At 59.4% G+C, this 27,986-nt stretch overlaps 4 protein-coding genes across 6 annotated transcripts; all 4 read right to left on the minus strand.

Annotated features, from left to right (window-relative positions):
- Positions 1-1,884: 1,884 nt before the first annotated feature.
- On the minus strand, positions 1,885-5,871 carry SPEM3 (SPEM family member 3). The gene is given in 4 exon segments (XM_055305260.1): positions 1,885-1,923; positions 1,925-5,424; positions 5,532-5,589; positions 5,734-5,871. Coding segments are annotated over 4 exon segments (3,735 nt in total).
- Positions 5,872-6,521: 650 nt separating this feature from the next.
- Positions 6,522-8,332, minus strand: SPEM2 (SPEM family member 2). Its single transcript, XM_055304746.1, has 3 exons — positions 8,195-8,332; positions 7,978-8,035; positions 6,522-7,843 (listed from the first exon to the last, which is right to left on the minus strand). The coding sequence occupies exons 1-3, from the start codon at positions 8,330-8,332 to the stop codon at positions 6,522-6,524; spliced, it is 1,518 nt and encodes a 505-aa protein (XP_055160721.1).
- Positions 8,333-10,504: 2,172 nt separating this feature from the next.
- On the minus strand, positions 10,505-11,753 carry SPEM1 (spermatid maturation 1). Its single transcript, XM_055305016.1, has 3 exons — positions 11,610-11,753; positions 11,449-11,506; positions 10,505-11,241 (listed from the first exon to the last, which is right to left on the minus strand). The coding sequence occupies exons 1-3, from the start codon at positions 11,751-11,753 to the stop codon at positions 10,505-10,507; spliced, it is 939 nt and encodes a 312-aa protein (XP_055160991.1).
- A 566-nt stretch (positions 11,754-12,319) lies between these two features.
- Positions 12,320-27,687, minus strand: NLGN2 (neuroligin 2). Of its 3 annotated transcripts, none has more exons than XM_055306413.1 (8): positions 26,776-27,684; positions 23,565-24,266; positions 20,098-20,148; positions 17,759-17,908; positions 17,399-17,584; positions 17,081-17,273; positions 16,127-16,723; positions 12,320-15,316 (listed from the first exon to the last, which is right to left on the minus strand). In XM_055306413.1, exons 2-8 carry the CDS (start codon positions 24,019-24,021, stop codon positions 14,443-14,445), a joined length of 2,508 nt encoding a protein of 835 aa, XP_055162388.1. In that variant the 5' UTR covers positions 24,022-24,266; positions 26,776-27,684; the 3' UTR covers positions 12,320-14,442. The 3 variants fall into 3 exon arrangements, with proteins under 3 accessions (XP_055162388.1, XP_055162390.1, XP_055162389.1); XM_055306415.1 differs by having other exon boundaries at positions 23,565-23,697; positions 26,776-27,675; XM_055306414.1 differs by lacking the exon at positions 20,098-20,148 and having other exon boundaries at positions 26,776-27,687.
- Positions 27,688-27,986: the final 299 nt, after the last annotated feature.

The following is a 27,986-nucleotide window of genomic DNA, read 5'->3' on the forward strand; positions in this document are numbered from 1 at the left end:
GCCCCGCTGAGATCTCGCGCTGTCCTGGGGGTTGTAGTTTGTCTTCCGAGCTGCCGGGGCTTTCAGGCCACGCCTCCGCCTCCTTTCCTGTTCCGCTGAAGTAGTGCCTGATGGAAGTTGTAGTTTCTATGGAGATCGCCTGTTCTCTGGCTGTCATGCCCAGGTCAGCCCCGCGCAGACATTCTGCGGGGTTGGAACAAGATGGATCTGAATAGCAACTAATAATGGGAGACATAATTAGGGGCCTCCGCATCTCGTGTGAGTAGAAGAGCCCCGGTCATTTAGATCTAGGAGAGGGTTCGGCCATGCCATCATTAACTTCATTTTAGAGGTGACACTGCAGCCTGCAAAGGTTGCATATGGTAGAGCCGAGACAGAGAGGCATTGGAAAGGGGCTCCCAGCTAGGCGGGGAGGCATCTCTTTGGAGTCCGTGTCAGGCACCGTCTAGTAGGTGGTGACCCAAGAATAAACCTCTGCCTCAGGGAAGGGGCATACATCTTGGTGATGCCCACGTCAGACACACAAGCGCTGGCAGGGACACACTTTGGGATCTGCCAGCTCATGCATGGACACAGAAGAGTTATCAGGACTGAAAATCAGGTTCAGGTGAAAGGAACATGATTAGGAGAAGGACATTGCTTTCAGTGATCACTGCTGTCTGGGACACAGCTTTAGTTCGGGATGAGACTAGGAGCCAGACTGAGAAGATGGAACCATAGGAAATCAGGGAGGCTCACAGATCAGACCCATCCACTGCTAGACCAGGATGTCTCACAATCCCTTCCCACACCCCTTCCCTACTTCCAAAGCGAGACAGGCCTAAGTCCATGGCAAAGGACTGCGAAGGAAGGGACTCCCAGAATCCAGAGCTCAATTTGGAAAGCCCTGATCTCAGGGGTTTCTAGTCACTGTCGAAGAAAGCTATTTTCCCTCGGCAACTTCCAGCCCCAAAACACAGCCCGGAACTGAGGAGGCAGGTTTCCATATACCTGGTTGTGACACAAGAGACCAGATGGGGAGAACTGAAGGTTGGGCTCATTCTCACAGTCTGGGGCATCCCTGCATCTTCCCTCCTCCCCAGAGGGTGGTCCCTCATGCACACACACCCTGGGTTCTGTGGGAGTTTTGAAGGTGCTGGGTTTGAGTGACAAGAAAAAGGAAAGTTTCTCTAAACTCTAAAGCGTTGCTGTCCAATAGGATTTTCTGCGATGGTGGAAGTGTCCTTAATGTGTGCCGTCCAATATGGTAGCCACACATGGCTATTGAAGACTTCACATGTAGATAATGAGACTGAGGAACAGAATTTTAAATTTCCTTTTTTCGGGGGGCACCTGGGTTGCTCAGTGGTTGAGCATCTGCCTTTGGCTCGGGGTGTGATCCCAGGACCCTGGTACCAAGTCCCGCATCATGCTCCCCACAGGGAGCCTGTTCTCCCACTGCCTGTGTCTCTGCCTCTCTCTATGTGTGTCTCATGAATAAAAAAATCTTAAAAAATTTTTTTTTCTTCTTTTTCAAAGTAGGCTCCATGCCCAATGTGGGACTTGAACTCACAACTCTGAGATCAAGAGTCACCTGTTCTACCGACTGAGCCAGCCTGGTGCCCCTACATTATATTTAATTTAATTTCCATGTTAACAACCATATTTGGCTAGTGGCTACTATATTGGGCAACGCAGCAGTAGGCCTTGGGGATGATGGGTTTCACCAAGCAGCAATGCAAGAGCAGCAGGGGTAGGGCTAGTATGAGTCCCCATCAGGCCCTGTGGGTGGCCAGCATTAGGAATAGGGCTGGGGTGCATGGGGTCCTCAAAACAACCACAGAACACTTCTCTTGACTCTTTATTCCGGATGCACCTTTGTCCCCTCTTTTTCCAAGTTCCGCATCACACACTGATACCCCCACTCCTTGATGGTCTCCGGTAAGTTGCTGGATGCCTCTTGGCGCATGTGCCTGGGAGACAGAGCTTCACACTTGTCCCTGCCCACCCTGAACTGTCTCTGGCGGGCATCAAAGACCACATGCCCTACCCGGGTGCCTGACCCAGGGCAGTAGGGCTTCCAGCTGATTTTCGGAGGCACTGACATCTGGCGATAGTTCTGGCAGGCTGAGGAAACTATATCCACAGGACGGTATACCCAGTCTTGGCTACCTGCTCGCGGGGAGGACGGCTGTAGCTCTATCAGCACAGGTACCTCGGAGAAGGTTTGCAGGTCATTGTAGATCATCACCTGAGGCTTAGTAGAGCTGGAGTTCTGACTACTGGGGACAGAAGTCCAGGGGAGGTGCTGTTCCACATCCTCCTTCCGAGGGGGCTCCTCAGGTACAAATGACTTCATCAGGCTCAATGTTGACTTTGGGTTCTGAGGTTGACCCAAGACTTGGACTGAGTCAGTACCTAGAACAAGGCCTGGGTTCCTGTGGTGGCTGGGATTCGGGATGAGGCATGAATCCTTGTGGTGGCCTGATTCCCCAATAGGGCCTTGAGTCTCGGGGAGGCGATGGTCTTGGGTAAGGGCTGAGCCCTTCTGAGGGCCAGGATCTTGATTCATTCCTGGGTAGTTATGGAAGTTTGGGTCTTGGGTATATTCTGGGCTCCTGTAAATTCCAACGTCTTGTGTATGGCCACATCTCCTTTCGACTTGAGTGGCTGATGCAAAGTTTGGATTCTTATGGAGATCAGACTCTTGAATAAGGCCTAGGCCCCTGTGGACTCCAGATTCTTGGAGGAGGCCTGAATTCTTATAGTCTCCTGAGTCTTGGGTAAGGCCTGAGCCCTTATGGAGACCAGAGGTTTGAATCAAACCTGGGCTCCTGTTGACTCCACAGTCTTGGGCAAGGTTTGGGCTCTTCTGTGGGCAAGAATTTTGGGAAAGGCCTAGACTCCTAGAGACTCCCGGCTCATGGACATTACCTGTACTCTTATAACCTCCAGAATCTTGAGAATGGCCTGGGCTATTATGGAGGCCACTTGTTTGGGAGAGATCTTGACTTTTATAGAGTATAGCCTCTTGGTTTTGTTGTAGATTCCTATAGACTCCAGAGTTTTGCATAATGCCTGAGCTCCTCTGAATGTCAGAAGTTTGGGGAAATGGTATGTTCCTGTGGAGGCCAGAAGGTTGGGTAGGACACGGGCTCCTAAAGATAGCTGAATCTTGTGTAGGACCTAGGCTCTTTTGGGGGCCAGAATCTTGGGTAATGACCAGATTCTTATGAAGTCCAGAGTCTTGGGAAGGGTCTTGAGTAAGGCCTGGGGGCTTGTTTAGACCTGGATCTTGAACAAGGCCTGGGTTCTTACAGAAGCCTGGACTTGGGGTAAGGCCTGGGTTTCTGGCAACTCTCAAGTCCTTTGAAGGGCATGAAGTCCTTTGGAGGCCAGAATCTTGGTTGAGGCCTAGACTCTCCTGATGTTCAGGGGTTTGGGGTTGGATCGGGGGTTGGAAAGTCTTGGAGAACTGAGGAGGGATGGGGAACTGGGAAGAGGGGACAGTTTGAGAAGATGTGGAGGTCGGGGGAAAGGCAGGGGTCTGCACTGAGGTGGAGGGCTTCTGGTGGCCGGAGGGTTGATGAAAGACAAAGGACCTGGGAGACAAGAGAGGCAGAGACAAAGTGCAAGGTGGAGGAATGGCGCTCAGTGAGCTCTGGGTATTGGTTGGAGAATGAAAGCAAGGTTGAGAAGGTGTGGCATCCTTGGAGGAGACCAGGAATTTGGGGTAGACTGGGGTCTCAGAGTCTGTGTTTCTCCTCTCAGAACTGCAAGGATGGAAGCTGAAATAAGGGAAGGTCTTGGGCTGTAAGAACTTGTCTTTGGCATCATTTGAGATCTTCCATTCCACATTCCCCAACTCTAGGTAACCCAGTACGGAGCCTGTGGAGGGCTTGGCACTGTCCCCACTATGATGTTTTGACATTGGCTCAACTGTATCAGAGCCACACAGACCCTGCCCCTCTTGGGGCCTGGGGAGGGTGCCTCCGTCCTTTCTGGAATACCCAGAGTTTTGGGGAGGGCACACATGGCACAAGTTCCGCTTGCCCCTACGGGCATTGTAGACCACATGGCCAGTGGAGAGGCCTTGGCTGAAGGCAGTCAGGGTAGAGGGAATAGGAGTTATGATGGGGGTATGGGTGGTGGCAGAGATGGGAACTGGGACATGAGTGGTAGTCAGGGTCATGACCGAAGCTGGGGCAGGAGGTGGGGCAGGGGCTGGGGCAGGAGCTGGGGCAGGAATCCTGGCAGGGGTAGACATTGAAGGAAGGGCTGGGGCAGATGTGGGAGCAGGGGCCAGAGTGTGAGGGGCATGGATATAGGTTAGATGAGCATGGGACAGAGTGCAGGCTGGGGCATGGGCTATTACATGCTCAGGGCTGTGACCCAGGGGATGGGCTGATGTGTGCTCAGGGCTGTGGGTCTGGGCAGGAGTGTGCTGCTGAGTGTGCTCAGGGGTGAAGCTTGGGGAGTGGGTATGTGCCTGGACTGAGGTAAGATCAGGGACGTGGACCTTGGCGGGGATGTGCTCAGTGGCATGGGCTGGGGAGTGGGTCTGGGCTTGGGGGGTGGTGTGCTCTGGGGAACAGGTCTGGGCCTGGAGAGGGTTGTACTTGGGGGCTTGGGCTGGGGAGTGCATCTGTGCCTGAGGGAGCTTGTGCTCAGGGGCGTGAGCTGGGGAGCAGGTCTGGGCCTGAAGGGTGGTGTGCTCAGGGACATGGGCTAGGGAGGAGGTCTGGGCCTGGGCCTGGGCCTGGGCCTGGGCCTGGGGGGTGGTGTGCTCATGGCGATGGGCTGAGGAGCGGATCTGGGCCTGGGGCTTAGTGTGCTGGGGAGTGTGGGGTGGGGAGCAGGTCTGGGTGTGGGTGGTGGTGTGCTCAGGGGTGTGGGCCAGGGAGCAGGTCTGAGTCTTGAGGGTGGTGTGCTCAGGCGTTTGGGCCAGGGAGCAGGTCTGGGTGTGGGTGGTGGTGTGCTCAGGGGTGTGGACCGGGGAGCTGTTCTGGGTCTGGGCCAGGACATGCTCTGGGGCGTGGTCTGGGGTCTTGGTCTTGCTCTTGTGGGGCAAAAGGAGAGGGGCCATATCCAGCTTGCTCATCTTGGGTAAATGGGAAGGTGCCTCGTGCCTGGAAATAAAGGGGGTCCGGGCCTTTAAAACTGGGACCTGAGGGGCCTCCCCTGCTGCCATCGCCCCCTCCTTCCACAGTCCCCAGGGAGGGCCCAGGGGAGCCCCAGCATGTCCACACTGAGGCGGCATCCAGCAGCACCCAGAAGCCTTCTCTTCATTCATGTCTGGTACCCAGGAGTCAAGGTGGTTAGGGTGCCCATGCAGGAAGCCCGGGCGGCGGTGGAAGCGAGAGGAGACCCCCGAGCACATGTTCTTGGTATCCATGGAGCAGCGCACACACATGGGATGGCTGCCTACGCAGCTGGGTTGCTTGTCTGCCGGGAAAGGCGGGACGGGACCAGGCCTGGGTTCCTGAGGGCCGGGGGAAAAGGGGACAGGTTCCACACCCCCCTTGAGGCCCTGGAGGGTGGGGCCCGCTCACCTTTGGGGAAGAAATGATGGAAAAGAATCCGCAAGGAGCTCTTCAGGTGCCTCCAGAGCTGAGAGAAGCAGGGGAAGGGGGAGCCCAGGAGTGGGGTGAGCCCCAAAGCTGCCTGTTCAGCCACATCCCAGCAGCCCTCCCACCTCAGCCCCTTCCAGATCCCGGGGCGCCCCCAACCCTGTTGCCCGGCCACTGCCCTGACCAGAGTCACCACATTGATCCCCACGTTGAGCAAGATGAAGCTGCCCAGAATCAGAAGAATTGAGTCTCCTAGGTCCTGGCACTTCCTGGGGTTGGTGCCAGAGCACACTTGGGCTCCGTGGTGGGCTCGCTCACCCATGGCTGGGGGTCCCAGGACTAACTGGGCCCCCTGGCCCCCACATACTCACTAGGAGCCAGACTTCTCTGGTGCGGGAGGGGGAGAGGGATGGGTCATAATCGGGTGGGTGGTTGGGGTCACAATGAAGGCGGGGAGGAAACTGGAGGGCCTGTGATGGTCTGCCCTGGTAACTGGGAACTGGGAAGATCTGGCCTCAGAGCCCTGGGGGAAGGCCTGGCCCATTCCAGAGCCCTGGGGCTTCTTCCTGCCCTCCTGGCTCTGAACAGACACTGGAATCTGACCTCACTGTGTCACGTGGGGCTGAGCCTCTGAGCCCATTTCGGATTGGGGATGGGGGGCAGACCCCCAGAGCCAGTGCTCAGAGACCAGTGGCTGGGGATCTGCAGCCTTCAGATCTTAGAGCATGGTGCAGGACCCGGGGTGGGGGTGTGGGGGCGGCCATGCTAGTGGGATGGTGGGTCCCCATGGCCAAGAGGAGCCTCATGCCAAGGAGGGACGCTGGCTTCTCGCTTCAGGGAGCCAAGGGCCGGGGCCCAGGCTGGCAGGAGGAGTGCCGCTCCCAAGCCACAGAACACCACAGTGTTTCCTGGACTCTGCTGCTCTTTATTCTTCTCTCCAAGCCCGACCCCGCCACCCGCGTTCCCCGCTGGTCAGTGAAGCTTCCCAGTCCGGCTCCTGTGCAGGGAGGGCCTGGAGGCCGAGGTGGAAGGTGGAGGCAGAGAGCTGGCCCTCGCTCGGCTCTCCTGCACCTGTCGCTTCAGCTCCAGGCTGTCATACACCTGGTAGCCTGCATTGCCGCCTGGGTTCCTGCTGAGCGGCATGAAGGTGGGCTGGGCTTGGGGGGGCTCGGGAGTCTGGTCGGCAGACAGGGGCTGGGAAGAGTGGGGGAGCAGGGCCGAGCTGGGGGCTGGGGCCCGTTGGTATGAGGTCTCACCCAATATAGTGAGGGAGGCAGAAGCTGTTAGGGGGTGCCGAGCAGGTAGGGCCTCTGCCCATTCAGCCGCTCGGCGCCGAACCTCGTGGGGATCCCGGGAGCTGTAGCCCAAGTGGCCAGTGGATGGGTGGGGGCTGCGGTTGGGCTGGCTGTACGCATGGCTGGGGAGGCTCCGCCTGTGGGCCTGTGGAGAACAGTGCTCCCGGGCCTCGGGCCGGGAGCCCCGGGGCACCAGGGCAGAAGGAGGCTCAGAGCCCTCGGTGCCCCGCCGCCGCTGGTCCCAGGAGTCATAGAGCAGCTGGCCAGCCGAGGTGTAAGGGCTGTACCCCGTGGGGGCCCAGGAAGGGTTTGGGGGCAGTCGGCAGAGGGGTGGAGGGGACGAGCCCCACTGTTCAGCCTCCAGATTGCCCCAGATTCGGGACTGGGAACAGTGGGGCCCATAGGACTGCAGCCTCAGTTCTGACTTGGCCTCCACGCGCTTGGGCAGGCGGCGCAGCTCAGGGGAGAGGTAGAGAGAGGGAGGTGGCAGGCTGGCCAGGATCCCCCCCTGGCGGCCCCACAGCCCCAGATTGGAGGGCAGGCCCCTGTGCTGGTAAAGCTCTCTCCGGAGCCCCCAGGGGCACTTGGGGTGTGGGAAAGCCAGGTCATCCTCCTCCTCCAGGTAGGAGTCCAGGTCTTCCCCATCGAAGAAGGGCACGGGCCGCAGCTGTGACATCTTGCGACTGTGATGGTGGCTATGGAAGCCTGAGCGGTTGTGCCGGTCGTGCCTCCCGTTCTTCACCCCCCACTGGTGGCTGCAAGGGTGGTGATGGTGGTCAGGGCCGCGGCGGGGGCCGGGGCGGCAACTGCGGGGGCGGCGGCGGCTGCGAGGGCAACGGCAGCAGCGGGAGTTGTGACCAAGGTGGTAGGAGGAAGAGGGGTAGCAAGCAGGCGGGGCCATCTTCACCTCTACAGGGTCCAGGGTGCAGTGAATGTGGACATCTTGGGCCTTGGCTGAGGATTCTTTGGGGGAACTTTCACAGGCCTTTAAGATTTCATCTGGGGGTGACAAGAGTCCATGAAGCCCCAGGGCAATTGTCAGAAGAGCTCAGGGTGGGGAACGCTGCAGCCTGGGTTGTGCTGATGGCATCGGGGGATGGGGGGACCCCTACCTCTCTTGCTGCCATACTTACTTTTCCGATTAATCCAACAGATCACCTTCTCTAAGCCATTCTGGAGCCCCTGCCACATCTGGGGGTAGGGTAAGGTGGGAGTGAAGACCAGGGGGCTCTCAATCCTTCCCGCCCCTACCCCTACCTGGCTCCCAGCCAAGACCACTCCTGCAGGTGGAGGTGGGCCCCCACCCTCAGCCCTCTTCACCCCTGGGGGCGGTCCCCCACCATCACTGACCACAGTCACCACGTTGATCCCAATGTTGACAAGAACGATGAGGCCCAGCAGCAGGAGCAGTAAGTCTTCAGGATCCTGGAGATGTTCTTGGTGTTGGTTGCAGCACCCCACGTTGTCATACCAGAGCTGGTTTTCCATGGTGGGGGGGCCCTAGGGCCGCCTGGGCCGTCGCCCCCCCCCACCAGCCCGGACCACACTATACTCATCCGGGGATCTGGGGACACCTACCAGCTGGTGAGGGTGCTGGGTCATAATGGGGCACATTGCGGGGAGTCACAATGCAGAGGTGGCAGGTCTTTTATCTGCTAGGCTCTGCCTTTCTATGGTCTTTGCTGACCTTGGCTGCCCCTTGAGGGGAGTCCCATCCCCAGATAGCCCGGAGCTCAATCTGTCCCTGTCTCCACAGGGGGAGCTTGCTCAAATCAACCCCTGATTCCTGATTTGAAGATACAGTAGCTATAGTCTTAAGATGGTCTTCTTCGTAGTGACTGAATCATCCATAAAGAAATTTCCCCATTTCATTGTTCTTTTTTGAGACATTAAGGCAGCTTGTGGGTACTCTGCACCCATGCCTACCTGGGCCAGCAGCTAGGGTGACAGCAAGAGTCCCCTCTGGGGTCACCCCACTCTGCCGTTCCCTCCCTGGCCTTCCTGTTTATCATAATTCCTCTAGTGCCTATCCTCCCCACCCCTTCCTGGCAAAGGATTGCAGCCCTATGTGGTGTGGCCACCAAGGCCAGAGCAAGGCTGACTTCCACCACCCAGGTGCTTGCCACCCAGAATGTGCTCCCTCTCCTTCCTAACTACTGTCCTCCCACTGACCTAGCCCTCCCTGTTGGAAAACTGTCAGCTCCCTCCTTAAGAAAACCTCACGAGATGCACAACGCACAAAATAGATGTAATTGTTGATAGGACGAAAGGAACCTTCGTTCTGAAGCAGGTGCATCACTGGAGTCTGTGGACGTGGCGCCCTGGGGACCTCGAGTCATCTGTTTGCACCGGTGAGCAGCTTGGCAGAAATCAAGGAACAGCCAGTGCGCATTTCCCTTTGAGCCTCCAAACACACATAGTAGGTGCTCAATATGTACTCACTGAAGGGAATCAGTCGACTTAAAATTATCACTACCGGCGCTTGCATATAAGGGAACAGAGAAGCAGGCTGATTCACAAAAGGCCTGTCTGTCCACATTCCAGGAATCCATCTGCTATAGAAGGTGGGGTCCAGTTCCTTCGGCCCAGGCACACTCACATGGCTTCTCACTCCCAAGCGCACACGTGTGTGGACATGTGTACACATGGGTGCATGCCCATGTGTGATGCCGACTATCTAGGAGTAGGGTAGGGTCTGTGTGTCCCTGCTGTCCATGGACAGAATATTCTGATGAGTTCACACGGCAGACTGAGGAAGGTGAGGAGTCTGATGGGCCGAGCTGACTCAGTGCCCAGAGCGTCTGAGACCATGAAGCTGATGCCTGGTGTCTCTGTGACCACGAATAAGTCATTTGCCTTCTCTGAACCTTAGTCTCCTCATTGGTGACAGGCAGGTACTAATCAGAGGAGTTGAAGTCACAGAGGGAAGCCCTTGAGGATGTGCTTGGGGTTTGCTCCTCTGCTCCGACCCTGTACCTGCTCATGGGCCCTGGACTGGGGAATTGGGAGGGCCTGGATGCCCTCACACTCCACTAGCCCCCCTCAAAGAAACCAGGGCTTTGGGATCCCTGGGTGGTGCAGTGGTTTGGCGTCTGCCTTTAGCCTGGGGCGTGATCCTGGAGACCCGGGATCGAATCCCACATCGGGCTCCCGGTGCATGGAGCCTGCTTCTCCCTCTGCCTGTGTCTCTGCCTCTCTCTCTCTCTCTCTCTCTCTCTCTCTCTCTCTCTGACTATCACAAATTAAAAAAAAAAAAGAAAGAAAGAAACCAGGGCTTAGTGGAGAAGCACACCACGCCTTGTGGCTGCAGCCCAACCCCGGGCTCTAGCCGAAACCGGGCCACCAAGGGGCTAGGACCAGGGGGATGCTGGGATCTCTGTTCTAGCACAGGTCTGCCTGAGGATCTGGAAAAGGATTTGAGTGTGGGGCTGCTCCAGGCATGTAAAAAAACATGAGAGTGCCAGGTGGGAACCTCGGGACCCAGAAGGGGCTAGGAGCTCGGGGTAGCTGAGAGGTTGATGAGGGTTCTGAGGGCCCTGGAGGCCCCATTGGCAGAGGGATCCTTCTCTTGGCAACTGGGGCTCCCTGATGCTGTGTGGGCCCTGGCACCCCCCACACCACCACAAACCACCTCCTCTCTTCCTTTTATTGTCGTCCCAGTCACCTCTCTGTCAGGGAACGGTACACCCAGTCCTTGCCTGTCTCCTCAGCATTGCTGGATCTGGAGCCCAGGGGGTAACAGTGAGACAGGGCCTCCACCTCTCGGGTCAGCTCCTGGAGCCGCCGCCTCACATCACGGGCATCGTACACTACACGGCCCGAGGAGCGGCACCGGGGGATGTCAGGGACGATTGCTGGGCCCCGGGCAGGCGGTGGGGCAGGAGGGACAGGGGCGCATTGCTCCTGCTCGGCTTGGGCCCTGGGCCCCGCTCCGTTGTTCTTGTGGCTCAGCATCTGAGGGCTTGGGGGCGGGGGATTCACCGGGTACACATAGGCCTCTAGGCCCATCTCTGACTGCATCTCGCCTTTCAGGGGCCTGCCTTCTGTGGTCTGCTGGAAGCGAATGGTCTGGGGAGTGGGCTCCACAGCATCCTGGGGCCAGGGGCCCCAGAAGCCCTTTGTGGACCGGAAGCCTTCCCAGTCTGCGGGGTGATCCCTGTTGTGGGAGCAGACTGCAGGGTGCTGATGTGGGGACTTCTCCTCGTCGTCAGTGTCAGGGGCCCAGGCTACCGGGCGGTGGGCACGGCGGCCTGAAGAGCCTCGGTGGCGGTGGCGGCGAGTGGGTGGGGGAGTCACAGTCATTTTCACGGGGTCCATGGTGCATCGAAGGTGGACTGCAGGGGTGCTCTGCTTCGGAGGCTGGGTCTCCTTCCCAGGTGAGGATGACTTAGAAGCTTCTGCAGATCAAGGAGAGGCGAGAGGCTGGAAGGGAGGCTGGCTCCTACAGGGATGGAGGGGTAGGGTGCAAGGTGTTGGCGGGGGAGATGCTGCAGCACTATGGTGTCTGAGAGGGAAGAACGGGAGGGGAAGGGGCTAGCTCAGGGTCAGGGCTAGATGGCCTGGCCTGGTTTCTGCCTCTCTGGTGTTCCTGGCTCCCCACTTACCTTTCTCATAAACAATATGGAACACTTGGTGTAAGAAGCCACGGAGTCTGCGCCAGAGCTAGGTGAGGGAGGACACAATGACCCTGGGCCGGCCCTGGCCACCAGGCCTCCCGCCACCACTGCCATCTGGCCAGCACCCTCCCGCCTGACCCCACCCTGACCAGCGTCACCATATTGATGCTAATGTTAATGCAGATGATGAGGCCCAGCAGCAACAGGATGGAGTTGCCCAGATCCTGACAGTTGTTGGTGTTGGAGTTGTGATATGAGGCCCACCCGGGCCGTGGCCACTCAGCCATGGCCATGGGGGTCCCTAGGGCCACCGGGGCCCCTAGGCCCCCATCCCACACTGCACACAATATTCACGAGTCTGCCTGCCTGTCCCAGAGGCTCCTGTGGGCAAGCGGGTCACAATGATGCCGGGGCTCTCCCTCACAATGTGCCAAGAGGCAGAGTCTTGGGCCCCTGTGGATGACCCTCCAGCCTGGGCCCAGGCCTTGGCAGAGGCTCAGCCCTTCACCTCGAATGCCTGTCCTGTAAGCTTGGACTAGCTTGGACTAGCCCATGAGCCCTGTGGCCTGTTTGTTGGCCCCCATGAGTCCCAGCCCATTCCTTCTCCGCACTGGGCTCAGGCCCTGGCACACACCTGGGCCCTGATCAGAACTTCCCACATGACCCTGCTACCGTGGCAACCTGAGCCCAGCACCCATTCCCCCCTTTCCCTCGGAGCTCTAAGCAGCTCCCAAAATGGGCTGCAGGCTCGGATCACCTCCCTCTCCTCCTCACTGGCTGGAGTGGCCCAAAGACTCGGAGCCCCCCCACTCCCCTTCCACTCACCCCTACGCCACCCCCATCACAGCAGGCACAAGCCAACAGTTAAATTTTTATATTTACAATATTCTCTTCATCTTTTGCCAGGTTTAAAAATGTGTACAGAGCCGCAATGGGTTGGGGTTAGGGACATGGGATTGTCAAGGGATTGTTCTGGGGAGAGGGGCTGGGCATTGGAGTCCGTGGCTGAATCATGGGGTCCCCCAGCCCCCCTCCCATGCCCCAGTTTGGAGGGCATCTGTCTACAGGGTTCAGGGCCCAGGTCTCTAGCATTTAGAGGGCATGGCTGTTTGGAGAGGAGCTAGACCAGGCAAGGGAAGGGGTCAGAAAAGAATTAAGTTTCTGTGGGGGTAGGTGGCAGAAGGGACAGGAGGCAGAGTTCTGGGGAGCCAAGACCAGGGATTCTGGATCTGTGTGTCAGTGGAAGACGGCACCCCACCCCCTACTCCAGTTTGGCACTAACAAACTCACAAAATGCCAGCAGAAGAGGACACTCCCTCACTGGCGTCCCTTAAAACCCTTCCTGACATCGTCCTTCTCCCCAGAGGCCCAGACCTTTTCTCCTCGGGCGGTGTCCTCTCTGGACAGTCACCTCACACATGTCCTTTCAAACTGTCCCTGCTGCTGTCCACCCGAGCCCCATCTCCTGCCGCCCCCGCCACCTGTTCCTTGGCACAGCTGACCTCATTCCCCAACCTGTCCTGAGAAGCCTTTGTACCCCCTGCCTCCTCCCCTGCACCCTCCATGCCTCTTTCCTTGAGCTCAGGCAGCTGAGGGAAGGGGGCCCAGCAGGGTCCAGGCAGGGTACGGGGGGCTGAGGGGAGAAGGCGTTCTCACATTGAGAAGAGGGAGACAGACATGGGAAGAGGGACACTGAGGCAGAGACGGGAGGAGTGCGACGCCGTGGACGTAGGAGAGACACAAGCGGGACCCCCTTTCACTGCCACTTGCCTCCCTGGTATCCCACCTGTCCCTACATTTACCTGCCCTGGCCCAGGACTGGAGAATCCTTGGCACATTTGGGGGGGTCTTTCCCCCCCACACCCCTCAAACCCACCTGACCCAGTTTGGCACGGATGAGCAATGGTCTGAGAATGGAGGGAAAGGCTGTCCTTAGACCCCAGTGAGGGCTTTGGTCAAGCATGCATGGCCTCTGTGGGTGGCACACCATGCCCCCCCAACTTGGCATCTCTTGGGGGAAGAGAGGGGCACCCCTCCCAGCTTCTTCAAGTCTGTTCCCACCTGCTGGGTGGGGAGGACCTAAGTGCTAGGCCTCAGGCCTGGGGCTGCCTGGAAGTGCTGGAGAGGAAGGGACCGTCTTCATGGGGAAAACACGCATCCACACACAAGAACATGTTTGCACTCAGAGTGTGTCCTGGACCCACGAGACAACACGTTCCCAGGCTGCACAGGGATGCACGGATCTCCTCCCTTCCCCCCACCCAGCAGGGAATCTGTGTCTGTCTGTCTTGTCTGTCATCTGTGGGAGGCGAAGCCTACCCAGAGGACGTGCTTTATCTGACATGGGCCACGGGGGATAAGCATGCTTTGCTGGGGGCAGAGGGGGCGGGGGGCTCTGAGCGGGAGGGGGGGGGACGGCTGATTTCCTCGCTACCTTCCCAGGCACCACCCTGTGTCGTCTGGTGGCCCAGGGTCACTGTCCGCCAACTACGCCACTTCCAGGGTCTCCATGGGGTGTGGGAGGGGGGAGGAGGTGAGAGAAGGCATGAGGGAACAGGGGTCTGGGGTACAAATCCCCACAGAAATTCTTTGAGGGGGCCAACATGTGTCCAGGGGGGCAAAAAAAAAACCTCACCCTGCACATGGGAAAACACACCCCCTTGTGAGAAAGCACACCTCCACGCTGCCACACACCCAAGACTGGTGTCCCAGTGGAGGGGACCGAGTGCCCCCCAGTTGTTCCAAGGCCCAGGTCCAGAGAAGAGAACGGGCCTCTGGGCATGGGAAAGACACCCGTGGTGGTGAGGACGCCCATGTCCACCTGGCGCCCCTCGCCACCGGGGCCACACCGCGGGGTGACACGTCCAGCGCGGTGGCGAGGAGCCTGCGGCCAGTCCTCCTCCCTGTCTTCCGAGCGGCCACCGCCCGCTGGCTGGGGGTGCAGGGGGCTGCGGAGGAGGGCCCCCGCCCCCACGCCGCCCCCTATACCCGAGTGGTGGAGTGGGGGTGCGGGAGCGTGTTGTTGTGGCCGGCGGCGGTGGGGGGCGGCGGCGGGAAGGGCCCGAAGGGGTGCAGGGAGGGGGGCGGCGGCGGTGGCGGCGGCCCCAGGCCGCTGGGCAGCAGGGTCAGCGCCCCGGGGGCCAGCAGAGGCACGTCGTCCGGCGCCCGGCGCAGGGCCAGCGTGTAGTCGGGCGGGCAGGCAGGGCGCAGGGCCTCGGCGGGGTCCGCCCCGACGCCCCCCGCGCGCTTCAGCTGCAGCGACACCAGCTCCTCCTCGGGCGGGAGCTCCCGGCCTGCGGCAGGCAACAGGGGGCCCCCTGCCGGCACTCCCGAGCCCGAGCCCCCCGGGGGGCTGAGCCGCCGGCACCGCAGCTCCTGCCGCCGGTCCCGCTTGTAGTAGAGCGCAGCGAAGGCCAGGATGTTGAGGAAGAGCAGCGAGGCGCCCACCGCCACCGTGACGCTGAGCTCGGTGGAGTAGTCCCGGGAGTCCCCGGGGAAGCGGTCGTAGGCCCGCGGGCCCGGTTCGGGCTCGGGCTCGGGCGGCAGCGTGGCGGGCGGCGGGGGCCGGCGGGTGCCAGAGGCGCCGGGGGGCGGGCGCGGCGGCCAGCGGGTGGCGTAGGGCGGCAGGCGCGTGGTGGTGGTGAAGAGCTCCGTGTGCAGGTTGTGCAGGTGCGGCACCAGCTCCAGCCAGAAGGCCACCTTGTTGGCGCGGTAGTTGTCGCGCACGCGGGGCTTCAGGCCAATGTGCAGGTACTGCTTCTCCTTGCTGTTGAACTTGCTCCATACCACCTCCTCGAAGCGGTTGGGCTTGGTGTGGATGAACTTGGTGTCCTGCGGCACCGGCTGGTTGGGGTCGCTGCGGGCACAGGAGGGTGGGGAAAGGTGGAGTGAGGGGGAAGGCTCCGCAGGAGGGTGGGGAGGAGGGTGGGGAGACCCACAGAAGGGAGGCCCGAGAGAGAGAGAGAGAGAGAGAGAGAGAGAGAGAGAGAGAGAGAGAGGGAGAAACTGCCAGAGGCAGGCAGGGATGAGGGCAGAGGGGCAGAGATGAAGGAGAAGGGGCAGAGATAGGCAGAGATGAGGGCAGAGGGGCAGAGATGGGCAGGGATGACTGAGGCATAGAGAGAGGCAAAGAGATATCCAGTGAGAGAGGCCGCCTCTGAGATTGAGTGAGATAGACACATTTAGGAACAAAGAAACAAAGGACAGAGACAGTCAGGGGGAGACCAGCAAGAGAAAAGCAGACACACGGGCAAGAGTCAAGGGAAAGGTAGAGACATCAGTGGATTTGAAGAGAGAGACGTAGAGAGAGTGACAGAGACACAGACACAAATCCTCACAGATACACAGCCCAGAGCATCACATGCAGAGCAGAGTGCCAGGAGAGACAGGGGAGGGAGGAGGGCAGAAGAGACAGACCTGGAGCCAAAGCTACCCAGGGAGCACCCCTCCCCCAACAAGGACGGGCCCCTAGGATCTGACTCTGCTGAATCTCCAACAGGAAGCTCAGTGCCTGGCACAGAGAAGGTGTCCAGCAGGTATCTGGGTCAACAAGGCAATGATGGAGGAGTGACTATGAGGAGTGAGGGACAGGGCACTGAGCATGGAGGGGCTGTGTGCCTTGGCCTGCAGGTGGAGGGGCCCACCCAGCCCCACCGGCCGCCCTCACCCGGTCTTGGCGAAGTTGGTCCAGTAGGTCATGACCACAGCGCTGAGCATGACGTCATTCTTGGAGAAGTTGCAGGGGAAGAGGTCGGTGGCACCCACCATGGGCACGCCAAAGACATAGGGTAGCTCGTCCCCATGTGCTGCGTCTGCCCACTCCGGCCGGCCCTCAGCCTGGCAGTGGTGGTAAAAGGTATAAAAGTAGACGGGGGACTGGTAGTCAGCGTGCAGCTTGGCGGTGGCCACAGCTGGTGCCACCCACTGGTGGTCTGTAAAGAGCGCCAGCAAGGTCTTTCTTCGCATCTCGCCATTGTCCCGGTCGGCCCAGTCCGTGTACATGAACTTGATGGTCTCCCGAAGCACATCCTTGCCCTCAGGGTAGCCATACAGGTTGTCCACAAAGTTGGAGACGGTAAAGTCAAAGGCGCTGGCAGACACGCCATCCTCACTCTCTGCGGAGTCCTCCACGAACTTGAGGCCTTCTCCTTGGTTGACGCCAATAAGCATGTCATAGTTGAGGAACTCTCCCTGCTGCATGAGGATCTCGGGGTCATCGGGGACGACGTCACCATCCACCACGGGCCCAAAGGCGATGTGGTAACTGGGGAAAAGGGGTCAGCGTCTCAGCACCTGCTCCCCGGCCTCCTCTCAGTGCATGGCCTGCCTGGCCTTCTGCTCAGAAGACCCTTCGCACCCCTCGGTAAAATCTCCTGAGTCCTCAGGGCACCTGGCCTCCCGGGAAGTCTTCCCAAAAGCGCTCTGTGGCACCTGCGTGCACTCTGGGCACCTCCACTTAGGGAAGGAAGGCTTCCCAGAGGAGGAGGCAGGGCTGGCAGAGGGACCCAAAGCTCACATCTCCTTACCAAGCGGAATGCCTGTGGGCACCTCTCCCCATTAACCTCCTGGGAACCAGCAAGGTAAGGGAAGGCCTGGCCCCAGCCCTCTCCCACCCCCATACCGGGCGGGCTGTACATCCTGGTCCACCAGCTCCCGGGAGGGCTTCCGGCGCAGACACTCCACGGCTTCGGTGCTGTCCTCGCGGTCGCAGCCCACTTTGGCCGCCAGCAGGCGCGTGTACTTGAGCGGCTGGTAGTTGACAGACCAACTGGAAATGGCAGTGCCGCTCTGGGCAATGGCCTTCTGGAACAAGCCTGGCAGGACAGGCAGGCCTCAGGTAGGGCCACATCGTTAGCCCAAGGTGGGAAGAGGGACCTGGGAAGGGCCAGAGTGTGGGAAAGGGGATGGGAGGAGGGGCAGGCTGAGGGGTCGCAGGTACCTTCCGAATGGTGAGAGAGGATCAGAAGGTTGACACAGGAAGCCCCTGCCCCAGATCCAAAGATGGTGATGCGCTCAGGGTCACCCCCGAAGTGGGCAATGTTTTCACTGAGCCATCGCAGTGCCTGGATCTGGTCTAGGAGTCCATAGTTGCCTTTTGCAGCCTGGTCCCCGGTGCTGAGAAAGCCTGGAAGCAGACAAGGGAAGGGGCTTCCTGGGGGCGGTCAGAGCACCCTCACCCCCTTTCTGGGCAGCTCAGTGCAGCCCAGAAGCCATTCTGCTTCTGCTGGGTCTGGAGGAACACCACCCCCCAGGGCCCCCTCCCAGGCTCCAGCCCCGAGGATTGGCAGCCCACCCTCACCGAGCACCCCAAGCCGGTAGTTGAGCGTGGCTACAATGACGTTGCCATAGGCGGCCAGGACGGAGCCATCGAACATGTTCCCGGTGCCCTCCATGTAGGAGCCGCCGTGGAGAAACAGCATCACGGGCTTCTTCCCCGAGTCCCGGATATCTGTGTGGGGAGGAGGTGGGCGGTGGGCCAGGGTCAGGGGACAAGAATATAGTCAGACCAGAAGCAGCACCACCCAGCTCCCAGGCCTGTGGAGGACCAGCCTGGAGCTCAGGGGACATGTCACTCCTGTCCCTGGGGGGCAAGACCGGATTCCCCTCCCTCCCTCCCCATCTAGCCCTGGCGGAAGGCCCCACCCCACCTCCTGCTGGCCTGACCCAAGGCACTTCCTCAAATGCCAGACAGACCTTCCAAGAAGCTAGAGGTGGGGGGGACCCTCCCCAGGGCATCTGCTGGATCCAGGGGACCCCCTCCCCACACACACACAGCAAATCTCCTTCCTGCTCCTAGGTAGAGCAAATTCCCAACGCTGGCACTAGTGCTAGAGATGCTGGAAGGGTCCAGGCAGTTCCTCAGACTTGGGTCTCAGGTCCATGTGGTAGCCTGGTCTGTGGGTGAGGGGGTGCCAGCCTAGGGTCCCTGGGGGCTTAGTCTCCTCCCCGCCCTAATTCCTTTCTAGGTCACCTCCCCAGTTACCATGGCAACCCCCAGCCTAATTACTGTGGCAGGAGGAGGCAGGGTGGGAAAGAGCCTGCTTGATAAAGCCAGGGTACAGTTCTTTAGTCTCAGACCCACCCCCCAAACTGGCCTGACCCTGCACTGGGCGCCCCTCTTGCCACGACCCAAAAGGATCCCATTAATCACTGCCACTGAGGAGTCACAGATTCCAGAAGAGGGTGGGAGTCTGAGTGGGCTTGCCAGGGTCCCCAAGGCCAGTACCCTTTGTTACAGTCCTCCATGATTCAGCCATGGCGCAGGGCTGGGGTCACCCATGGCCCACTGCCCCTCCTCTTCCTTGACACTTGCAATCTCTGACTAGCCTGGGCATTCAACAAACCAGAGCCAGGCCTAGGCCTCCACGGCCAGTCCCCAATGGCTCTGCTTGCCTCCCTCCTCCCACTAGAAACTTTTCTCCTGCCTGCCTGCTGGGTGAGCCCACAGGACGCTAAGACACTCGCCTCCACCCCTGCAAGCAGCTTGCAGCCTCCAGTCTCTTAGGACCTTCTCTGCCACCTCCCTCCACTTGGTGGGCTCCGCCCTCTCTGTGTCCTCTCAGAATCCTGCTCTTCCCCTGGTTTCTGAACCTCTGGTGGCCTTCCAGCCAGACTCAGGCCAGAGTCTCCTCCCTGCCAGGCCCTCCTTTTGCCTCCTTACTTCTCCCCACTCTTCCCCACCCAGCACCTCCACTCCCGGTGTGGGGGGAGGGGGGGTCGGAAAGGGAAGGAGCAGGGAGGGGACCCCCCCGGCACCAAGAGTTCAAAACCAACAACAAAAAACAGGATCAAGAAAGAAGAAAGAAAGAAAGAAAAAAAAAAAAAACCCAACAACAACCAAAAAAGCCAGAAGCTCTCGGGGCAGATTCAACAAGAAAAGAAAAAACCAAAAACAAAAAAACCAAAAACCAAAAAGATCCGTGCTTTGTTTTGTTTTGTATTTTTTTGTTTTTTTGGAAAAAAAGAAAAAAAAGAAAAAAGTTCTTTGCATTTTTTTTTTTTCAAAATTTTGTGGTGAAACTTCAAGATATTGGGCCCTGTGTTCAAAAATTTCCGAATTCTTTCATTTGCTCCAAATGTTTGTGTTTTCTGCATCTGACAGGCTTTTGAAATTGTAGTAGGTTGGTTTCTGATGTTTCAATTAGGTCATCAATTTGCCAACTTAAGATATTTTTTTCGAATGTAGTTTTGCTCCAAATTAAAGTTGTTTGGTTTTGTTTGTTTGTTTGTTTCAAATGTTACATTTCGCAAGTTTCCAAACAGTCCAAATTGCTGTCAAACTCTAAACATTTTATCCAATTCTTTGGTGTGTGTGGTTTTGTTTTGTTTTGTTTTATTTTTTTTTTCTCGGACATTTCCAATTTCTTTTCTCACTTATATTTTTGGCCATGTTTAGCTTTTCTTGTAGGTTTGCTAGTGGGTCCAACATTGTGTTCGAATTTCATTTGAAGTTTTGAAGTTTTCATAATTCTTTTTTCCAATTAGTACAAATTTTTCTTTTCTTTTCTTTTTCGTTTTTAGTTGGGAGAACAACTGAGGGGGGCCTTGAGAGCTGCGGGGGGGCATTTAGTTAGGGGCAGGGCCGTGAGCATCCTCTTTATCAGCAACCACATGCAGCAGCGGGATTTTTAAATCTACCTGTGTCTGGCGGATTGAGCGTCGCCTCGTCACGTTTTTTTGTGAGCGGACCTAAGACCGGGAACACAAAACAGAGAAAAAAGGACAATTTTGTGGGGAAAGATGGGGGTCGGGGGAGAGGTGGTGGATGGGGAGGGGAGGACAGGAAGCAGAAAAGGGGAGGGTGGAGGGCAGAAAAAATAAGCCAAAAAAAGCAAAATTTGTTTGCAAGAAAAAGAAACCAAGAAAAGAGAAAAACGTTTCTACAACCCAAATTTGTTCCCCTCCCCGGAAAAAGTCATGCCCCAAAGAAAAGGCTGGTTTTGGGGGGATGGGGTGCCTGAGTGGGCTGAGGCCTGTTTTAAGACATATTGGCTTGGCTTGTCGAAGTGTTTGCTAATTGCTGGAAATGAAACGGTGTTAGAGGTGGGGTGGGAGGGGAGGGGAGGCCCACCCTGAGCCCTAGGGAGACCAAGGCCAGCTGTGCCACCAGGGCCACTACTCACTCAGGCCCTCTTTTGGCCAGCCCAGTACCTGCCTGCTCCCCCAGGCTGAGAGGGAGGGGCTGGGCAGAAAGGACCCATCTGGGGGCAGAGCATAGGATGGAGTTGCCCCCCCCCCCCCCCGCCCTCCGCCCTGCAGCTCACAGCCCCTGCTTGCCCTCTGCTCCCCACTGGAGGGCTGGGGCTAGGCCAGCTAGGGCCACCTGCCAGCCCGCCCAGTCTCTCACCCCGACAGCATTCCTCTTCCATCCGCACTCAAGGGGGCCTGGCTTCTCACCCCACCTCCCCAAAGTGGGGTGAAGCAGGGAAAGGGGTCATCAGGTCTTGCCCTCCATCCACCTCTTCCCTCTGCACCCCCAACCTCATCCCCTACCCATGGCTACTCTCCCCCCACCAAGAATGGTCGGTCAACTTCCCACCAGGGGCATGAGCACCTCTTCCCGATATTGCTCTAATGCCAAAAAGCCCCCCTCCCCAATTTGGGGTTCAGTCCACAAAGAAGGAACAGGAAACACAGTGCCTTGAGCGAGGCAGACACATAAGGTGCCAGGAGCTGCTGGGAGGCACAAACTGTTCCTCTTGTCAAGGAGAGGCCCCAGGACTGGGCTCAGAGTTTGGTTCCAGGCTTCTCTCAGAAGGGGGAATGGGTCAGGGGCCGATTCTGGAACCCAGAAATCAGAGAGGGTCCCTGCTGCAGATTGGTTTCTCTCACTGGCATGGGGAGGGATGGGTCGGCAAGGCCCAGGCCAGCCTCTGCCAGGCTTCTCCCAACTGGTGAGCATAGCCCCAAGGGACCATTAGGATTAGGGTCTGTTCTCTACAAGATAGGAATGGGGATGAAGTCAGCAGGGCATGCAGTGAGCGTGAGAATATTGTGTGTGTGTGTATGTGTGTGTGTGCGCACGTGCATGCACACGTGTGTGTGTGTATGCACACGTGCCCACCTGAGTCAACCTCTTCCTTGCAGAGCTGGTGTGAAGATTCAGTGAGATCACCTGAACGTGTCAGGCCCCAAGCAGGTCTGTGATAAGCGATGGTTAAAAATATAGAAGGTGTGGGCATAGGTGGTGCGGGGGCAGGGTGGACATTGTGTGTGGAGGTGTTGGGCCGGACAGCCCGCTAGGGGGAAGTCCTGGGAGGATGTTCCACATGAACATCCTGGGAGGTCCTGGGAGGATGTTCCACATAAACATGAGGGGCGAGGAGATAGCCCCCTGAGGGGGACACAGGCATGGAGAGCCTACATGGAGGTGGGAGGGTGGGTGGAGAGCCCATGAGTGGAGAGCATGGTGATGGACAGTCTGTGTGGAGTCCCTGGGGTGAGTGATTCACCTGCCATTATGAAGCGCAGGCTGTTGGGGTAGGTGGCCCATGAGAGGGCAGGGGGATGTGGAGTGGAGGGCTCTCACCTGGAGGGTATGGTAGTACTGGGGAGGCCATGTGGAGTGTAACGGAGTAAAGAGTCTACTGGGGTGCTTGGAATCTGGATAGGATTGGAGTGGATGCTACTTCTGTGTGTTGTGGGCAGGAGTTGCTAGGAGGCATGGTTTCCATGGGAGGGGTATTACTGTGTTAGGGTGCATGGCTGGTATGGGGAAGAGAGGGTGGATGGTTGGAACGGGAGGTGCTGGGAGTGAGGCGTTAGCATACTTGATCTGCGGGTTGGGTGTAGGGTTGCTAGGTGTGTTGTCACAGCGTGGGCTATGATACAGGTGATCTCCAGGTAGAGTTGGGTAAGTGATGCTTGGGAAGCGTTGAGGCTGTTGGGTACTGTGGTATGAGTGGCCACGTGCAGGCATTATTGAGGCCATGTGCAGGCATTATTGAGGCAAAGGCATTATTGAGGTGTTACTAGGACACACAATATATATCTATGGACACTGGGGTGAGAGGGTACACAATTTCAGAGGCACTGGGAATTTTGATACATGGGATGATGGAGCACATGGTCCGTGCATAGGTTGGTTGGGTACATGACCCGTGTGCTGAGAGGTTGAGATTCCCATTGCGTAGTGGCCCTTGTGGTGGGTATTGGGTGCGTACAGGGATTCCTGGGTACCAGGCCTGTGTGTGCAGTTGGCAGAAAATGGCCTGCGGGAGGTGCTGTAGTAGAGGGTCTCTGTGGAGATGTTGTGTTCTGGGGGAGTGATGGGGAGTGTCAGAAGCATAACCTGAGGCCATTTATGAGGCTGGGCTTTGGGGCCCACTAGAGTCCTGCTGAGTACCTCTGTTGTAGACATCGGAAGGTACCCTGAAAGATACTGTGTGCTGAAGGTTGGCTAGTGAAGAACTTTCGGGGGGAGTGTGCTGGGGGCCGTGAGCACCATGGCAGCGACCTGGGGAAAGCTCCTTTACAAGGACAGAGGCTGCTGAGCCTCCTGAAGGGAAGATGTCCTCAGGGGGATGGGCGTGCTGTGTTGTGAATGGAGGGGCCCTCGACAGGGAGCTTCCTTGATTCTTCAGGGGTGCTCATGGGGGCCTAGGGGTCAGAGCTCTCCAAGGAAGAGGTGCTACACTCGGGTGAAGTGCCCTGAGCACAATGTGACAGATGGAAGTGTGCCCATGCACACTTGGAGGAAAGGTGGAGTCTCTGTTGTCCAGCATGTGTAGAAGAACCAAAGTGTCCCTTGGGGACAAGCCAAGGCCTGGGGCTGGTAGGTGGGGCAGGGCTGGAGCAGGTGTCTAGGCAGAGGAGCGATGCTTCCGGTGCCTGGTGGCCCTTGGGGCCACACCGTGTGTGTGCCTTGGCGGGAATGGGGGTCTACACGCCCAGCTGGGTACCTACGGCTCTCTCTGGGGGTATTAGTCTGTGGACCAGTCCCTGGGGCTGCCCGGCAGACCCCAAACTGCCCTGGGAGGGACTACATCCCACAAAGGCTGGGTTCTGGGCCTAGACCCTGCAGAAGCCTGGGGGGTCTGTGTGTGCGGTCTGTGTGTGCTTTTGTGGGCAGTGTCCACAGCCCGGCCCAGTGCCCGCGCCCTTACCGTCCTCGGTGGGCACGTAGAGGTTGAGGTACAGGCAGTCCTCGCTCTGGTTCTGCACGTAGGTGGCGGCAGCTTCCAAGTTGTCGGTGAACCACACAGGCAGCATGATTGCAGGCAGCGCGCCGTGCAGGTTCTGCGGGCAGGCGGGCGGCAGGGTGGTGGCGTTGCGCACGCCGGGCCACGAGGCGGGGGCCTCGGGCGGCTGGAAGCGGCGGGCGCCCAGGGGTGGCGTGGCGTAGGGCACACCCAAAAACTGCACGACGGGACCCAGGATCTCGTTGTTGAGCTCGCGCCGCACGCCGCGCACTCGCCCGTAGGCCGTGTTCACCACCGGAAAGCGTTCCTCCCCGAGGCTGCTGAGGCCCAGGCCTGGGCTGCCCGGGGCGCCGCCACCGGGACCCCCTCCCCCCCGTTGAGCCCCTGCCAGCCCCACCAGACACAGCGCCAGGAGCCACATGCTGATCGGGGGACCCCCCCTCCCTCCCCGGGACCCCCCCCCTCGGAGAGAGAGAGAAGGGGGGGAGAGGGAGGGAGGCCCCCCCTCGCCCCAGTAGGGAGGAGGGGGCGGGGGAAAGGAGGGAGGAGGGGGGGCCGGGAGGGACCTGGGTTAGACTGGACAGAGAAAGGGTCTGTTCCTCTCCATGGAGGGGGCAAGGGGTGGGGAAGGGGAAGGAAGTGGGAGGAGGTGAAGGTAGGCCCGACCTGCAGGGAGGAGGGACAGGAGGAGGAGGGTAGGCCAGAGACAGACAGACAGACAGACGAACAGAAAAATACAGAGAAGTGGAAGAAGGGAAGGGGAATCGGACAGGGCAGACAGAAGGGAGCGGGGAAACAAGAGACAAGTGGTTAGTGACTTGGAATTCAGACCAAGTTGCCCTCCCTTCTTCCTCCCTCAGGTCCCCTGGCATCCCCCCCATCCCGGAAACCGCAGCCAACCCCCAGCCCCAAAGCAGGGACCCAGATAGAAACATCTAAGGCCAGGGAAAGGGTCAGGATGTGGTAGATGTCCAGGACAGAGCCGGAGGAGAAGGAGGACCTGCTCCCCAGATCCAGCATCCTGCCCCCCCAACCGTTCCAGCTGCTCTATCCCTCCCAGGCAGGCTCCCCTCCAGGACTCAGGAGTCCTAGTTCCCACCTCTCTGGGAGGGATGAGATAGACAAGGAAAAGAAAATAAAAATACCAAGTCATTAATTAGCAGGAAGTGGCGGGTTTGTTGATACGTGTTAATTACTCCAGAGCTATAATTTCACAGCACTGAACCCCCACCCCAGGCCAGACTCGGGCCTTTCTTGGGACTACCACAGCCTTCCACCTTTTCCTCCTGGCAACAGCCCATTCCCTAAGGATCAGTGCATCAGGGGAGGGGGGAACCCCTTCCCTCCAGGTCTTCCTCATTTCTTCCATTAGAATTTAAGGTGCCTTGAGGCAGGGGCTAGAGTAGGGAGGGGATGCTGCTGGAGGGGCAAATCCGGGGACAGATGCGTGATCCTGCAGCCGGTTGCCGGGCGACAGGATGCTGCCCCGCAATGTTACCTCGGCAACCGGCTGCAGCTTTAACCCTGGAGGGGGGTCTGGAAGAAGAGGGGAAGGGGCTGGCTGGGTTTTGGTGTACATTCCGGGCAGGAGGGCAGAGGCCTGAGTCAGAATGCTAGAGTTTTCCCCAACCTTACCATAGAGAAAGAAATGTGTGTGTTGAGGGGAGCGGGAGATTGGGGCATAGAAAACCCCTAAAAGATCCGCCTCTTGCTCCTTGTTGGCCAATCAGAGCCTAGCCCCAGTGACCAGGCCTCTGGCTGGGGAGAAGGGGTGCTGAGGTGGGTTTGGAGGGCATCAGATGCAGCCACCGGCTGCCCCCCGCACTCCCCCCCCCCCCCCAGTCTCCAACAGCCTCTGACCCCAGATGCCTCCTGCACGCATGACATTCTGACCCACGTCCTGGGGGCAAGCCTCGGCTTTCTTCTCATCCCATCCCAGCTATTTACCTCTCCTTCCCGGTGCCAGCCCCCCACAGTCGCTGCTCTGATGCCTGGATGCTCAGGACAGCAGGGGCAGGACAAGAGACAAGATCAAAGGGAAGGGGCAGACACCCAGGTCATTTCGGCAAGCCCCCCTGCCGTCCCCCCCCCCCCCCGCCCCCCCAGCCGCCAGAGCTGTTTGCTGACGCGGGGTTTTCGGAGCCAGGCGCCAGCCCGCGGGTGGCTCTCTGCAGGTGTCAATTTATTCCAGAGATGAGGACACAGGAATCCTTACCACACACACCCAGTCATGCCCTCCCCCTCTTCAGGTCCTCTTAAGCTCCTGCTCCCCCATCAGAAGGAGGGGGCTTGGGGCTGGCTCCCTCAGGATCTCCTCTGTCCATGCCAGGCTGGGTTCGGCTTCCATGGCCCCCCACCTCTCCCCCTCCTACTAACAGGGTCTGCCTCTGCTCCCCCCCTTTAAGGTACTTTGGAACCCTGACCTCCTGGCTGCCAGCGTCTCTCCCTTCTTCCCTCCCACTGGAGCCCTCCCCCCATCTCCCCTCCATAGCGCTCCCTCAGAGCATCTTTCCCGGCCTCTTCCAGCTTGCTCTGGCTTCTGCCTTGTCTTTTTCCATCTCTCTCTTCTCCACCTCCCTCCTCGCCTGTTCCTCATCTCTCTCTCTCTCTCTCTCTCTCTCTCTCTCTCTCTCTCTCTCTCTCTCTCTCTCTCCTCTCTCTCTCCTCCAAACCTCTTCCCCACGCTTCTCCCTTAAGCCCCTTCTCTCTCTCTCCCCTCTTTCCTACCTCTGTCCTCCCCATTTTGTCTCCCCATCTCTGTCTGCCACATCTTGCTCCCCCCTCCTTCTCCCGATCCCTCTGCCTTGCTCTCCCCGTTTCTGCCCGGGGCCGGACTCCCCCAGCCGGGGAGAATTGAGGGAGGGGGGCTCAGGCCGCAGGCCCCCCTTTCCTGCAGTGGGGAGAATGGCTTGGCCAGGAAGGGGAGGAGGAGGGGGAGGGGGAGATGGGAACACACGGGGTCTGTGGGCCCATTCAAAGGATCATTCATGGGCTGGGGAGAGGCAGAGACAAAGAGACCGAGACGCAGAGACACGGCGAGAGCATCCCTAGGCGGAGACACGCAGACAGAGCGGGCTGGGGGAAACCAGGCTCAGGGAGAGAGATGGGGGAAAGGAGACCCCAGTGGACCACCACGCACTCCCCCCCCCTCCACCCGGCCCGGCTTAACTCCTACCTGGCTCAGCCCTGGGGCCGTGGTGCCTCCATCCAGGGCTCCGAGTAGGGGGCGGACGGGCTTCGGGAGGGGGGCGGCGGCCTCTGAGCCCCCGCGGCCCCGCAGGCCCAGCCCCCGCCCGCAGCGCCTCACCGGGCGGGGGAGGGGGATCGCCCCAGCCCCGGGGGGCGGGGCCGGGATCCAGTCGATCCCCGGGGAAAGGAGAGATAGGGGATGGGGTCAGGAGGAATCCAGAACAGGGAACCCCGCAGTGGAGCCGCGGAGCGAAGAGGGGGCAACGAGGAAGGACTGTATTGGGGATCCACAGGCTCCGTGGGCTGGCTTCGTAGGACCAGAAGGCGGTAGAGGCGGAAGATCCTAAGGGATCGGGTGCGGGAAGAGGTGTCTACGGCAATCCCCAGGGGCCCAGAGCCCGGGAGCGCAGGATCCGCGGTGCAGGGGCAGGGATCCAGCCGGAATCCTCGGGAGGGGGAGGGATCTAGTCGATCCCGAGGGCGGGCGAGAGGGGGAGGTTCAGGGAGTCAGAGGAGGGCGGGAGCCGAGTCTAGAGCCCCGGAGTGGGGGTCGGCAGCGCTCCTAGGAGGGGAACCGGGGGCAAGGGGGAGGCTTCGGGGGCCGCTCAGCAGCCGGGAGGCCCGGACTCCTGGCTCCGCGCGCCAGGGCCCGCCCGCCCCGCGTCCATCCCAGCCCGAGAGTGATGATCCGCCAGCGGAGCAGCCGCAGCAGCCCCGCGCGTCACCGCGCGGCCGCCTCCCCCGCCCCCTGCGGAGAGAGCGGCGCACACCCCTCGCTCGCACCCGCCTGCCCGCCCGCCCTCCAGAGTGTGGTGGGATTGGAGCCGGTGGAAGGGGGCGGGCGCGGACAGGCCAACGGCCAGCCGGCCGGGGCGGCCGGGGCAGGGGGGAGGCCTCCCCCCTCCCGAGGTCGCCCACCCCCCCGGGCTCTGGGGGTTGGTGGGCTGGGGGCGGCTTGGAAGGGGGTGAACTCTAGGGGGCGGGGCATCATGTGAAGAAGGCGGGGCCTCGGGTCGGTGGGAGGAGCCATCTCGACAGCGGGCGGGTTTTGCCGGCGGTGGATGGGGCTTGACTCCCCGAGCGGCCGCCTCTTTTTGGGAGTGAGTCTGGTTTCAAGCTGTAAAGGAGGAGCCAGTGGGGAGAGGGGCGGAACCTTGAGTGGGGACCGGGATCTTTGGAAATGGGCCGGAGGTTGGG

Source organism: Nyctereutes procyonoides, unplaced genomic scaffold (assembly GCF_905146905.1).
Source record: "Nyctereutes procyonoides isolate TBG_1078 unplaced genomic scaffold, NYPRO_anot_genome, whole genome shotgun sequence".
Lineage (NCBI taxonomy): Eukaryota > Metazoa > Chordata > Mammalia > Carnivora > Canidae > Nyctereutes > Nyctereutes procyonoides.

Excerpts from the sequence above, each read along its gene's own strand:
- SPEM2 (XM_055304746.1), bottom strand. The coding sequence starts at position 8,332 with ATGGAAAACCAGCTCTGGTATGACAACGTGGGGTGCTGCAACCAACAC. Across the intron at positions 8,036-8,194 it reads GGATCAACGTGGTGACTGTG|ATGTGGCAGGGGCTCCAGAA; the intron begins GTCAGTGATGGT and ends CCCTACCCCCAG. Across the intron at positions 7,844-7,977 it reads CTGTTGGATTAATCGGAAAA|ATGAAATCTTAAAGGCCTGT; the intron begins GTAAGTATGGCA and ends TGTCACCCCCAG.
- SPEM1 (XM_055305016.1), bottom strand. The coding sequence starts at position 11,753 with ATGGCCATGGCTGAGTGGCCACGGCCCGGGTGGGCCTCATATCACAAC. Across the intron at positions 11,507-11,609 it reads GCATCAATATGGTGACGCTG|CTCTGGCGCAGACTCCGTGG; the intron begins GTCAGGGTGGGG and ends TCCCTCACCTAG. Across the intron at positions 11,242-11,448 it reads CCATATTGTTTATGAGAAAG|AAGCTTCTAAGTCATCCTCA; the intron begins GTAAGTGGGGAG and ends CTTGATCTGCAG.
- NLGN2 (XM_055306413.1), bottom strand. The coding sequence starts at position 24,021 with ATGTGGCTCCTGGCGCTGTGTCTGGTGGGGCTGGCAGGGGCTCAACGG. Across the intron at positions 20,149-23,564 it reads CTACGTGCCCACCGAGGACG|GTCCGCTCACAAAAAAACGT; the intron begins GTAAGGGCGCGG and ends TCCCGGTCTTAG. Across the intron at positions 17,909-20,097 it reads GCTCAATCCGCCAGACACAG|ATATCCGGGACTCGGGGAAG; the intron begins GTAGATTTAAAA and ends CTCCCCACACAG.